Genomic DNA, 13,398 nt, shown 5'->3' with positions numbered 1-13,398 from the left:
AAGTGATGTCAGAGTTCCAGGGGCTATTGCTAGGTTACAAGAAAAGTATTAATTTTGTGCAGAAGACTCTGGTAACAGAGAGAAGAAAAAATACTTTTAATAGCAGCTTGTAAGTAAAGAAAACTCCAAAAAGAATTTTATGATATCTATATGAAAAATCCATTTTAGATGATACCATGCCTTTATGTCCAGGGACCTAGTGCTGGTCTAGTGCTCCTGCCAGTAGCACTTCATAACAGGACATACCAGCTTTTAGCACAAATGGGTTAACACAGTGGTGTTTACTCTTTAATCACATGTTGAAGAACTTTGGAAGGGGTGTAAGGGGGAAGGAGAACCACACAGTAGCAAAGGATAATTTATTTCGAGAGGTTGCCCTTTAAGTCAAGTATCTCTTGAATTTTTAAATAGCTTGATTGTTCGGTTTTAAAGGAAATCATAAACATTAAAGTAACTCAGCTTGAACAACCAAAGATAGATAGATAGGTATTTCCTGTATATATTATGAAATATAATCATTTAAGAGGTTCAGTTTAGCGAAATAAAATTATTTCCAAGTCAATGAACATGCTGACTTACTGAAAATAAGGTGAAAATCTTCTCCTTTTTTCATTTTAATAAAACAATAATAAAAGAATGAAGACACCCCCCCCAATGTTTTCTTTTAAAAAGTGTCATGAACTTCATTCTCATACAATAATCCTTTATTACAAAGTGGTTGGTTATGCTTTGAATTAAAGTTTCATTGTTGCCTGAAGAAAGAACTAGGTATCTTTAGTCACACAGAAAATGATGCATCTGCATGCTGTTCTTAAATCAGCATGTAGGTGCAAAAGTGTCATCTTGTCATAAATCATCAATAAAAGTGAAGCAGGAAAGATCAATTATATAAAAATAGAAAGTTTTAGCAAATGCAATTACACTTGCATCCTTTAATGAAGTCTTGTTGTCTACAGTATTTGAGATTTATTCAACTCTTACAAAAACTGATGACGTTGCCATGTGGTGACATGGAGGAGAAGTATATACAGAAGTTTACCAAAGAAGTTCCTGCGCAGTTACAAAAGGTAGTTATTGAGCCCTTAAAGTATGATGAGCGAGGAGTGGCCTTCAGCACCGGTGAAGGTAATAATTTCAAGTTGGTTGGTAATGATGCAGAATGTTTTCCTCTTCACACTGCTTTCTTTATAGTATGTACAACACTGATGAATGTGTCACTACTTCATTTTATATGCTTATGTCTATATTGCATATATAACTGCTAACTATGTTATAGCATACTAAGTTATGGTGTGGCCTGGTAATGAAGTGGAAGGTTTTTGGCATAGAGTCTATCAACTGTTAGTTTTTATCTGTATTTCTCTACAGTAGTACCTCTGTAGAGAGGACCCTGTTGTGCTACACGTTGTAGGATACAAAAGGACTTTCACTGCTGGCAAGAGTTGACTGTTCAACGTAAAGGGCAGGGGACTTGGGGAGCACAAACGCATGTGGAGAATTCCATGGATGTAACAGTGTTGTTGCTTAATGGCATGCTTAGACCACTAAGTAACCTTTATCATGACTTTTGTAGGCAGTCCAGCAAAGGAGAACTTCGAAGATGCAAAGAATAAATAGCAAGGCATTTGGATATTTGCAAACAGTCTAGGAAAATGCAAAGAGAAAATTGCGAAATGTTTAAACAAGTGGACAAACCACAGCTAGCATTATGGGACAGAGATGGGAATCAGTCATTGGTACTGAGACAGAGGGGACGTTAGAAAAAAGACATGGAGGTCTCTGTATCTTCTAAACACAAGCTGCTTGCATTTTCAGTGGAGGGACACATAGTGGAAGAACGATAATGATATACGATATGACTGATTGCCTAGAAAAAATAATGTGGCAACAACATGTATAGGAAAGTCTGACTTTCTGGACAAATGTGCGTGCACACACTTTGTATCTATGCTGTACATTTAAGAGGAATCTTAGTCAGAGATGACGTGTAATCTTAAGCAGCAGGCAGCAGATAACAAGAACAAAAGTTGCAGAGCATTTGAGGGGCAAAATGGCTAGAGAGATCTGTTCTAGCCGGGTTGGCTTCAAGATGATGTGACAACAAGGAGATGTGAGACTGCCAATCTGGGATTTAATCCACACAGGTTTTCAATAGTGTCTTCAGAAGAGTAGTTACTGAAGTTTGATAAACATGCAACCCATGTTATTTAAGAAAAGCCATAAGACTTTGTAAATTCACGAACAGTCTTATTTGTGTCCCTTCACCCCCTAAATTAAGAAAAATGTCTGATTCTGATAATTCCTTTATCAGAATGATTGCATCCTTTGTGCTACAGAAGACTGGTCTTAGGCTTTAGCATAGAGAGTTTGTCATGGTTTAACTTGAAGCTGTTTAACTTGAAGCTAATGGCCTTAGAGAGAACTAACTGTAAGCAGTAATTTCTGAGGAAATTAGGCTAAATGATGCATAGGTGTTGTTTATACCAGTGTCATTAAAGCGTTAACCTTTTCCATGTGAATATTCTTAAACTTCTATACCTTTGTATGATTTTATAAAGTATTTTAATATTACTAGAAATTGTACTTACGGTAAACGTAGGTGTTCAACAAACTGTTTATTTTTGTGTACTGTGACATCAGCAGATCAAGAAAGTGTCCTGATCCACTGAAGTTATGGAAGGTAGACTGTTACCTCTACCTCCTCCCAACACACACTTCCCCCTCTCTTAATAGACGCTGATTAAAATATACTGAAAGCTGGCTGTTCATTGTTTGTATTTATTTTATTCTCTTAATTTTTTTTTTTGTTACCTCAGCCTCCAAAAAGAAACAGCTGGTAATATGTGAAAGTGTTCAGATTTGCTTAATCTTTTTGGGCACTTGAAGTTCTGTAGAATATTGAAGCCTCATAACAGATTGGGTTTAATTCCTTTAAGGTATAAGAAAAACCGCAAAAGCTACTGCAACAGTTTATGACAATGGGACTGGGAAAATTACAGTGAATGGAATAGACATTTTACATTACTTCCCAGTGCTGCAGGACAGGTGAGAGCACTACGAAATGCCGTATTCTTACTGTACTTAAATTATTCCAGCAAAAGTCATGCTATGCAATTATATTTTGGTGCTGTGTTCCACAGAGTTGATGATATGTTCTTTTTGCTGTGTCTGTTTTATGAAAATTGGTCTTGCTTTTCCTCCTAGTTTTCAGGAGTCAGTAGCACAAGAAACTGATAGGTGAGACTTGCTCTGTATTTCTTGTCTGTCCCTTTCTGAAGGGATGCAAAAACCAAGAGGACGGACCATTTGGATAGTTCAAATTTTGGTCGCTTAGAAAGGGTTTGCAGTTTATTCTAAAAATAAGTAAATAAGAAATAGTGTCTTTAAATGTTTCCTGAGAGATCTGCAAATTGCATGCATGTGTAACTACTCTGGCATAATACAAGTAACATAGCGGAAGCAAATAAGGTGAGACGCTTCATGTAAAGCTTCAGATTTTGGAGGATGTGCACAGTCTGTTATAGAGAAGACTTCTTAGAAGGCTGATGAGGTTTCTATCCCTTATGTGATTTTTATTTTATATTGTGGTTTCTGACCTCAAGAATAGAGAGAGAGATTGCTCAGTTTTAATACCCAGAGCTGACATCTTTGCATCTATAGATAATTAGTGAAACAAAACTAATTGTAAAACTGAACTTAAAATACTTACCATTGGCAGTTGGAACACGCTCCTACCTGCTAATTTCCTGTTGATACCAGTAGGAAATTAGAGATATGATTGCCTTTCTGGATCTCTGCCTGAAAGTTAACTATGTTTTTGTATATACTATGGTAAGAAATGTACATAGCATGTAACTTTATATACATGAATATATTTCATTATTATTATTATTTTTTGTTTTTAGAGAACAGTTGTTGTTCCCTTTCCAGTTTCTTGACAGAGTTGGAAAACATGATATGATTTGCACAGTCTCTGGTGGAGGAAGATCCGCACAGGCTGGAGCAATACGTTTAGCCTCTGCAAAAGCTTTAAGGAGTTTTGTGACAGAAAAGGAGGTGGAATTCATGAGACAAGGTAGGAATTGATACTATTTCAATGTTTCTTAATGTATTTCTGGTAGTTAACAAAATTCATACAGGGATCATTAAGGATCAGATAGTGCAAATTTGAGTAAATAATCCCAGTGAAACCTTGTATATCGTATGAAAGGGATCCGCATTTATTTATAAATTGTTTTCACTTGTTTACTAGCATCCTTTCTCTACCCTTTGCATGACTTCTTGAGCATTTTTCCATCTGTTCGTGACTTCTCATATGTCTATTAACCAGCTTATATTGCCTGAACATAGAATCTCAAAACACGAATGTGTATTCATTAACAAATAAATCTGGATCAGGCATTAGTCAGGTACTAAGATTGTATTTTGTTTTACTTTTGGTTAGTCGCATCTTGTTCATGTTTAAAAAAGTTTTATTCTTGAGCATAAACACTAGAGGGTTAGCTTTGAAGGGATAGTAATGAGCATAAACATATTACATGCAACTAGCCAAACTGAAGGAGCTTCTTTCCGCTCTTGCTTTATTTAGAGTTTACAAGTTACTTCAATATGATGGAGCTTATTTCGATAACGGCAGTATTTGATGCTTCTCAGTGATTAGATGCCATACTGTTTCAGCAAATATAGAATTATCAACAGTGAACTATGCTCTCTCTGGACTAGTAGGGAGAATACCTACGTGTATTACTCATAAAACAGCTTTGATTTTTTCACTCTGTTGTCATCCATGGAAGTAAAACTATCTTTATGCTAGTATTTTTGCAACAAGTTTCTTTGATTATAGCTTTTTAGTACTGACAAGTATGACTGCTAGGAATACCCCTGTAAACTGACATGGTAATGAATTGGGTGTCTGTAATGAGACGAGCATAATTCTCTACTTGTTTTGGACATTGCCAAATATATTTTGGAAACACTAAGTGCACTTTAAAGCAGTGGTCTCCAAAGCAGGGTGTGTGGACCCCAGTGTTGCGCAAGATGATCCATTGTGGTGCAGGAAGAAAATTTTAGAATTTCAGTAGTGTATATAACTTATAAATGAGTAAATACACATATACTGGGGGTGCACACTCAGAAATATTGTACTGATAGGACTGCATGATCAAACATTTAGAGACTGATGCTCTAAAGGCTTAAGCAATATAGATATGAAACAGTGTGGGATTTTTTTAGTGGTTTGTGAAGTAAAATGTGAAGACAGTTCAGATACTGAAGAAAAGTTAAAATGTTAGAGGATCTGATGAAATTCCTGTTAGTGTGTTTTATACTGAACCCATATCCTTCTAGATGTTACAATTCATATGCAAAGTTATTGGCTGCCTTGAATCCCCCACATGTAGTATATCTATAATATTAACTAATAACAGTAAACAAATGGGTGCTTTTATGTGTTTTGTAGCTGGACTACTAACAACTGACCCACGTGTGAAGGAACGAAAAAAGCCTGGTCAAGAGGGAGCCAGACGGAAATTCACCTGGAAAAAGCGATAAATTTGAGTATTTAAAGAATGACATAATGCTACCAGAATTTCCAAACATACTGATATATGATTTAAAACTGTTGTATAAATACATTTAATAATAAAGATTTTTTTCCATTATAACTACTATGTTTTCTCTGTTTGAAAAGCAACAACTAACTTTCTTTAAATTTATTTAAAATTGTGGAAAATTGTGGTGTGATTTGCCTAAACGCTACATCTAAAATAGTAGCTTGAGTGCCAGCTTTGCATCTTAGCTTCTCTGAAGTCAATAGCGATTTATGAAACTATTGGTGGGTTATAACTTCTAAAAATCAGTCTGTTTGTTTAGTGACTTGACTGTCTAAATTCTGGAATTAGGCAGCTCCTAACCAGGTATTCGGACAACTTTGACGTGCCTTCCTTTCTGCCTCACAGGTACTGAAGGATAAGTGACAACTTCCCACCTAAGCTATGGTGGAGCTGAGGAACTAGTGAGAATGGTACTGACAATTGAGGGGATGTTGAAGGAGGAACAGTCACAGAGGATAACCTTTGCTGTGGAATCAGTTGTCTCCAGGATGCCTCCCTAGGTTAAGTAGGGAGTGAATCAGAGCAAGTACCTAAATTTAGGTGCTCTGAATCACCCTCTGGAGGAGTCAGTTTTTCTCTTCTTCCCCCAAATGCAGAAAGAGCTGAAGGGATTAGGCTGAAGCTAATCTTTTAGAATATTCTTTCCCCACCCCTTAAATCTCAAGGGGCCTGATCAAGGAGGCGTGTTCCAAATATGGCTAATGCACAAAGATAGCATTGGACTCTTTGCCAAATACAGTCATAACTTTCTTTTTTAAAATCAGAAGCAGGAGGTGATGACAGTGCTGCCCACCTTCTGTCTATAATTGTAGCCTTCCAAAATAGATGAGTAGTTACAGCACCCATCCAAAAGCGCGAGGTTTTGGTTTATTGCCAGCTTCCTTCCTGGGACAGAGGTCAAACACACAGAGCTTCCAAGGAAGAGCATATCCTTCAGTTTTCCCATAGGAACTGGGCTAGCGTCAAAAAGGAGTATAAGGTTCATCTCACCAGAAGAAAGCAGAAAAAAATTCATTTCAACTCAGTAGCATAAACAACAGGGCACCTTCCAACTTTATTTTAATTTAGAAGACTTCAGTACTTGGAATTCTTCCTCTCCAGCCAGATTTTCTAAGTGCTGGAGTACCTGCCTTGCTTCTTATTTGTTGTAGGTTATACAAAAAATATTACACCTCAGAGGTAACAAAAGCAGGTCACCACAGGTGATAAACAACTATGAGTGATCTGTATGGGTCATTATTTTCCTGAGCACCATTCAAGAGGGGGCAGCAAGTAAATAGCCTTCTTGAACTGAGTAAAACAGAGGTCAGAAACTGAGTGTGCATCCTTGATTGATGTGTTTCTGATTCCTTACTCCCCAAAGCCGCTCTGTGCTTTTTTGACTCTTGTTTCCTGAGAATACTCAGTAAACTTGGACAGGATTCCTCTTTGCTAAGGTAATTTGTTTTAATCAAAATATGTGACTCTACAACCTGAAAGGAGGCTGTAGCAAGGTGGGGGTTGGTCTCTTCTCCCCAGTAACAAGTGATAGGACAAGAGGAAACGGCCTCAAGTTGCACCAGGGGAGGTTTAGGGTGGATATTAGGAAAAATTTCTTCACTGAAGGGGTTGCCAAGCATTGGAACAGGCTGCCCAGGGAAGTGGTTGAGGCACCATCCCTGGGGATTTTTAAAAGACGGGTAGAGGTGGTGCTTAGGGACATGGTTTAGTGGTGGACCTGGCAGTGTTAGGTTTATGGTTGGACTTGATGATTGTAAGGGTCTTTTCCAACCTAAATGATTCTATGACTTGTTAAGTTGAATTCAACAGCTGAGGCAATTCACGTAACTCTTTGAAAAACACATGAGGGTTACATGAGACATGTTTTACACTAAGGCAAATACAAAAAGGCTTAATTAGCATTTCTGCTAATTTAACTCTGAGTCGTTTCTCTGTAGCGAAATAACTCTATATCATGTTTCAGTAAAAGCTGTGACTTGTAATAAAAGCATTTGGTAAATATCCGTGCTGGGACAGGTACCTAAGGATTCTTTTGACATGCTAACATAGCAAAGGTACATAAGCACATGGACTTAAATGAAGGTGTTAGCTGAAGAAGATATAGGAGAAGACTAAAGAGTAGAATTTTTATCTTAAGACAAATTAAAATTGATCAGTTTGACCATATTAATTTTCCTGCCTCATTATTAGGCAATAAAGCTTTAAGAGTCCAACAGCATATCAGTACTTAAAACATACGAAGTCTTTTATCACGTTTTAAAGGATTTCTTAATATTTTACCTTCCAAAAAAGTATGTGCCTTTGGTGTTTAGACCCATCAAAAATTGTCATAGGGCAAAGTTTTAGAATTTATCACAACTTTTTAGGGAAGTCCCTAGAAATACTAGTTAATGCTGTGTGACCTGGTCACTTGCTTCATAGCTACTTGCTCAGGCTTCCAACTAATTCTGAAACTGAGGCAAAGAAATTTTCTTTTGAAAAGAAAAAAAAACCACCAGAATTGCACGTTTTCTGCGTTTTTTTCACTTGTATGAAGTTCCTCTCAGTCATCTGCAATACATGTCAATGTTTAGGAGTTAAGTGATGAAATAATTCTATTAAGAAGGACTATTTCTGTTGTGTTAAAGCTGATCAAAAGGTGAGACTACCATTTTTTTCCACTCATTTTTACAGATTCATCAGAACTGAAGTATCTTATGGGAGAACCAAATAAGCAAATTTCATGGGGGTTGTTAATTTTGGTTTGTGACAGCAGCACAGTAGTAGTAGGATCAATTTATCAGTTTGAACAGTCTGGTTTAACTTCCCATTCCTCTCGTTGCCTTACACTTCCAAGGGTATCGAAAGAAGCAGCCGTGAACACCTACCTCCTGTGCCCGAGCCAGGCTTCTCAGGTCTCCATTTTGAACCACTCGCAATGTGGACCGACTTACCTTGCCAACAAGATTTCAGCAAAGTGTCATGAGTGTGACAGGTGCTTATACTTTAAACCTTAAAATACTTTTTGAATGCAGGCAAAAAGAAATAAGCCTTCTATGCTTTCTGGTCAATGTATGTCACGATTCATCCAGGCTCTTCTTTTTTTTTTTCTTCTCTTTTTTTTTTTTTCTCCACCACATTGATGTTTTGCTTTTAAGATACCAAAATTTTCTCTAAGACAAATTGAATGTATCCATGCCATCAATCCATCGATTTCTGGTAACTGTCACATTTCTTTAGTGTGGAAACCAGTCAGTCGGAGGTAAAGCTGCGAGGATGTTCCTGCTTTGTATTAATGCTGCTATGTTACCACGAGATGGAGCAGTTTGCAATCGAATGAAACGAGTTATTTTCAGAAGTGGTATGTAGATAACTTGGGAAAGAAATGATGAATCTACTTTATAAGTAGTGATTTTTATAACAACAGATTAACATGAAGATAAATGTATAGGGTTTCAAAAGGGTAGATTCAGATTGTCTTTCTGGGATTTTTTCCTCCTGACTCGAAACAAATTTTAGTAAGAAATAATAAATGTCGGTGAATGCTAGTTTTCAGCAATCTAATTTCAATGTATAAGTAATACCTTCAAATTGATATTATAATGTTATGCTAAGAGATGCCAGCTGATGTGTGAGGCTTGGAAATGGTACAGTAACACTGGGCCAGTCATCACAAAGTTAAAATCACAGAATCACAGCATGGTTTGTGTTGGAAGGGACCTTCAAACATAATCTAGTCCAATCCTTCTGCCCCAATCTTTCACTAGACCAGGCTGCTCAAAGCCCCATCCAGCCTGGCCTTGAACACTTCCAGGGATGGGGCATCCGCAGCTTCTCTGGGCAACCTGTTCCAGTGTCTCACCACCCTCACAGGAAAGAATTTCTACCTTAGGTCCAACCTAAACCTACCCTTAGCAATCTCATGCTAACCAATAAGTATAATTATTTAGATTAAATGCCAGAAACTGTTTTTGGCTGAGGGGAGGGGGTTGGGTTATTGAAGCTGCATTTCATCTGTACAGTTTCATAAAATCCTTGTGCATGTAGAAATTAATTTTCACACTATTCTGTGATATTTAATATAGGTAAGAATTCATGGTCTGGAATTGGAAGCAAATGTATTATTCATGCTCTGCTAGTGCCTGGTGGAGATCGGTTGTAGTAGCTTACTAAATGTCCTGCAAACACCTGTGAACACAAATCACTGCCCGTGTACCTGCCCATGTAAACAGAACAGTGTGGGAGAAGAATAAAATACGCAAACAAATGGGCAATAATGGGTTTAGTCCTCATATTGCTTAGCATCCACCCTCAACCACTGCGTCAGCAATCACCTTCACTCTTAGTTTTCAGTATTAAATAACTGAATATTGAAGTCTTTCCAGTGGGTAATTCCAATCCCACCTGCCATTTCTCTCCTAGTTACCAGCCACGTCAGCCGTAGTTGGTGCTCCTCTGCTCAGCTGGGAACTTGCTTGTTTTGAAGGAAAAAAGCTTTGGGTGTTCCACAGAGGAAGTTTTTATTTCAACACACTAAATCTCTAAGGCATTCAAGATGTGTGCTGACCGTTTCTGCATCATTTCAATAAATGTCATATTCAGATGCTGACAATACTGACATAATGAACCATGTGATCAGAGTGGCGTGTGCTTGCCACAGGTCCTGGGCAGACTCATACATCATGAAAGCAATTTCAGACTAATGGATGATTAGCAGGAGATACAAGGTGGTACACTAACACTTCCTTCTGAAGGTGCTTATATGCTTCTGAGATCAACAAAGGCAAATTCTCCTCTGTTTTGGGCTGGTCCTCGATACCTTCCTGCTGGCCTTATTACGCTTTCCCTTAGTAACTGCTGTTTCTCATAAAACATGATGATGCCAAGATAAAGATGATTGTACGAGGGGAGATATGATTCAAAAAACTCCAGCGTGTCTTGGTACGGTCCTTATTTCCAAGTTCCAGAGTAGCCCTGCGGGATTTGGGTTGGTGGTGCCTCTAAAACTTTGACCTTATATACCTTATGCCTCGAGTGCTGGATCGCATATAGGCAGTGGCAGCTGGAATGCTTTTCAGCTGGTGGAGATATCAACAGGATTTTTCTTTTGTTTCAACTTGTGTTCATATAATGTAACAGGGGTTTTAGAGGAAAATATTGTGCAAAGCAAGAGTGGTATGGATACTTGTCAACAATAAAATTGTAAGAATATTGTTATATGTTGCATAACAGAGGAAGAAGAGGTCATGGCTTTGTAAAGGACCTTGTGACTTTTATCTTCTATATCACCTTTCACAATTGGGCTGAGCACCACATCCCTGTCTCTGCAAGCATGTGAGGTTAGACAGCAACATCCCCACTGCGGGCTCTTGTGCAGGAGCATCAGTGCCCGGGAAGGCTGTGACGTGCATGCTGAACATGCCCCATGAGACAAAACATCTGCTTCATTCAACTTCATCGCCAAAAGGAGAATGCAAGCACACAGTTGCACAATATCCTCACATACAAAAATCAGCTTACGTACAAAATCATAGGGCAGCTGGCTTGTCGGCATCTTCCAGCTTTCTGCTGCCTGCCACCTTTGACGCTCAACCCGATTTGGACATCCCCATCTCAGTAAGCATCTCTGGGGATAGCTAAGGAGACCCCACCAGCAGCTGCTGTGGTGGGGTGCGTTGCAGGGCCAGGGTTGCTGTCTGTGTTTACTGCAAGAGGGAAGTGACACTTGGAAAGATCTCGCTGAGGCTGTGAAGTTCTGGTGGGGATGGACCCCAGCGCTGCTAAAGCAAGGGCTGCCCCTGCTCATATTGATGTAATAGACAGCCAGAACCTGTTATTTAGTAGTTCAACCGTGCATTATGTCACCTGCAAAGTAGAGAGGAATTTTTTTTTCTCCTCACTTGGCTGCAGTTAAAATTCCTAGGAATTAAAAACTTATTCTTTAATGAGACCTTGACATGAGTGCTGACATCTCTTGGGTGTTTTTGAGCCAAGGCCACAGGGTCCCTCCCGTATCTTTCACCTGAGACAGCTCTCCAGTAGCTAATGTTCCTGCTAGGAGACTGATGAGACATACAGGTTTAACAGTCGGCTTCCCTCATAGAGTTTCTTTCCCTGTGAAAAAGTCACGTTGAGACCTATTCTAAATATCCCCCCCGCAACATTACTTCTGAACTCTGTTTAATTTCAGAGGTTAAGCAAACAGGCAGATTATCTTCTCCTCTAAGTGCATGCGTCCAAGGCTGAAGGACTCATTTGTACTCAAGTTGCAAAGAACACTTAATGATTTTATTTGACTAAGGCAAAATGAGAAAGGAAAACGATATTTAGAAAATTTCATTAGAAAAACATTTGCTGCTTTGTTTCTATAACAGCAAGATTACTGGGTAATCTCTGCCTTAACTCGTCGGGGAGAACAGATTGCATCAGGTATGCTGACGGAGCTGATATTGATGGGCTGAGCGTGCAAAGCATGCACATCACCCTCTAGAAAACTCGCAAGATACCTCAGACCAGCAACATGCAAAACAGCTGCCCCAGAAGGATATCCCAAGGTACAAAACAAGAGCTAGGCAGGAGGCAGAACAGCTCAGAGCAGCAGCAGAGAGTCACGGGCAACTGGACTTGCTAGAGCACCAAGTCAACCCTGCCGGCTGCTGAAAGCTGGGGACGTCCTAGGAGAGCAGCCAGCTCAGGCAGTTAATTGCTGCTCAGCATGGAAGCTGTGGCACCAGCTGATGCTGTGGCGGTGTCGAGGACTGCGACCATTTGGGATGTTGCCCTTCGTTCACAAGGGATGGGGTCCCCCATCTCCCCCACCAACACCCCTGGCAGCAGGTGAGTAGGAGGCCGGCAGCTGGGCTGCCCGCGGGTAGGCAGGACAGAGGTGGGGAAGGGCTTCGCCAGGGAAGGAGGAACCGCTGGCTGTAGCTTTCGCACTTTGGACAGGCAGAGGAGGTGCCCCTTCCCTACGGCAATGCGGCTGATTCAGGTGCCTCTTCCCTATGGCAATGCGGCTGATCCAAATTCCAGTATCTAAAGGGGGCCTACAAGAAAGCTGGAGAGGGACATTTTACAAGTGATAGGATGAGGGGTAATGGCGTCAAACTGGGAGAGGATAGATTTAGATTAGATATTAGGAAGAAATTCTTTCCTGTGGGGGTGGTGAGGCACTGGCACAGGTTGCCCAGAGAAGCTGTGGCTGCCCCATCCCTGGAAGTGTTCAAGGCCAGGCTGGATGGGGCTTTGAGCAGCCTGGTCTAGTGGGAGGTGTCCCTGCCCATGGCAGGGGGTTGGAACTAGGTGATCTTTAAGGTCCCTTCCAACCCAAACCATTCTGTGATTCTGTGAAATTCTGTCATTTGCCAATAAAAAGGGACGTTGTCTCTGTTTCATAGTCCCCTGTGAATTTGTTTTTACCTTAAGGAGCTTACCATTTACAAATATAATGCTTTGCTTTAGCATAAAGTTTATCACACGTTTAGCATCAATAGTCAAGACTTCATCCACTGTCTGAATTTGGCATAGATCTGATTGGTTTCTTTTGTAGAAAGCCAATTTAGGAATCAATTATGTATATTAATGGGCGTGAAAACAGCTCCTCTTTGGTCATTGTAGTAGATTACAGCTTGTAGTCTGACATCACTTAACTGCGTGGCAAATTGTCTGAAAATGAAAACTCCTATTAGGACACTTAAAAATTTCTGTTTCAAAATGACTACTTAACAACCATTAGCGCATCTTTATAGAAATGTCACTACCCTCCTTACATCTGTACCTTTGGTTAGTTTCTTTCCCCCTTTCCAAT

General features: G+C 39.6%; 1 protein-coding gene across 2 annotated transcripts in view; it reads left to right on the top strand.

Annotated features, from left to right (window-relative positions):
- MRPS9 (mitochondrial ribosomal protein S9) overlaps positions 1–5,666 on the top strand; it is a 37,057-nt gene extending 31,391 nt beyond the window's left edge. For both annotated transcript variants that reach the window (XM_054214378.1, XM_054214387.1), the window contains exons 8-11: positions 957–1,125; positions 2,937–3,045; positions 3,906–4,075; positions 5,459–5,666. In XM_054214378.1, coding sequence (XP_054070353.1) covers positions 957–1,125; positions 2,937–3,045; positions 3,906–4,075; positions 5,459–5,550 — 540 coding nt within the window. In that variant the 3' untranslated portion in view covers positions 5,551–5,666. The remainder of the gene's footprint in view (positions 1–956; positions 1,126–2,936; positions 3,046–3,905; positions 4,076–5,458) is intronic.
- Positions 5,667–13,398: the final 7,732 nt, after the last annotated feature.

Source organism: Rissa tridactyla, chromosome 1 (assembly GCF_028500815.1).
Source record: "Rissa tridactyla isolate bRisTri1 chromosome 1, bRisTri1.patW.cur.20221130, whole genome shotgun sequence".
Classification (NCBI taxonomy): domain Eukaryota; kingdom Metazoa; phylum Chordata; class Aves; order Charadriiformes; family Laridae; genus Rissa; species Rissa tridactyla.
This window is presented reverse-complemented; position numbering and strand designations above follow the sequence as displayed.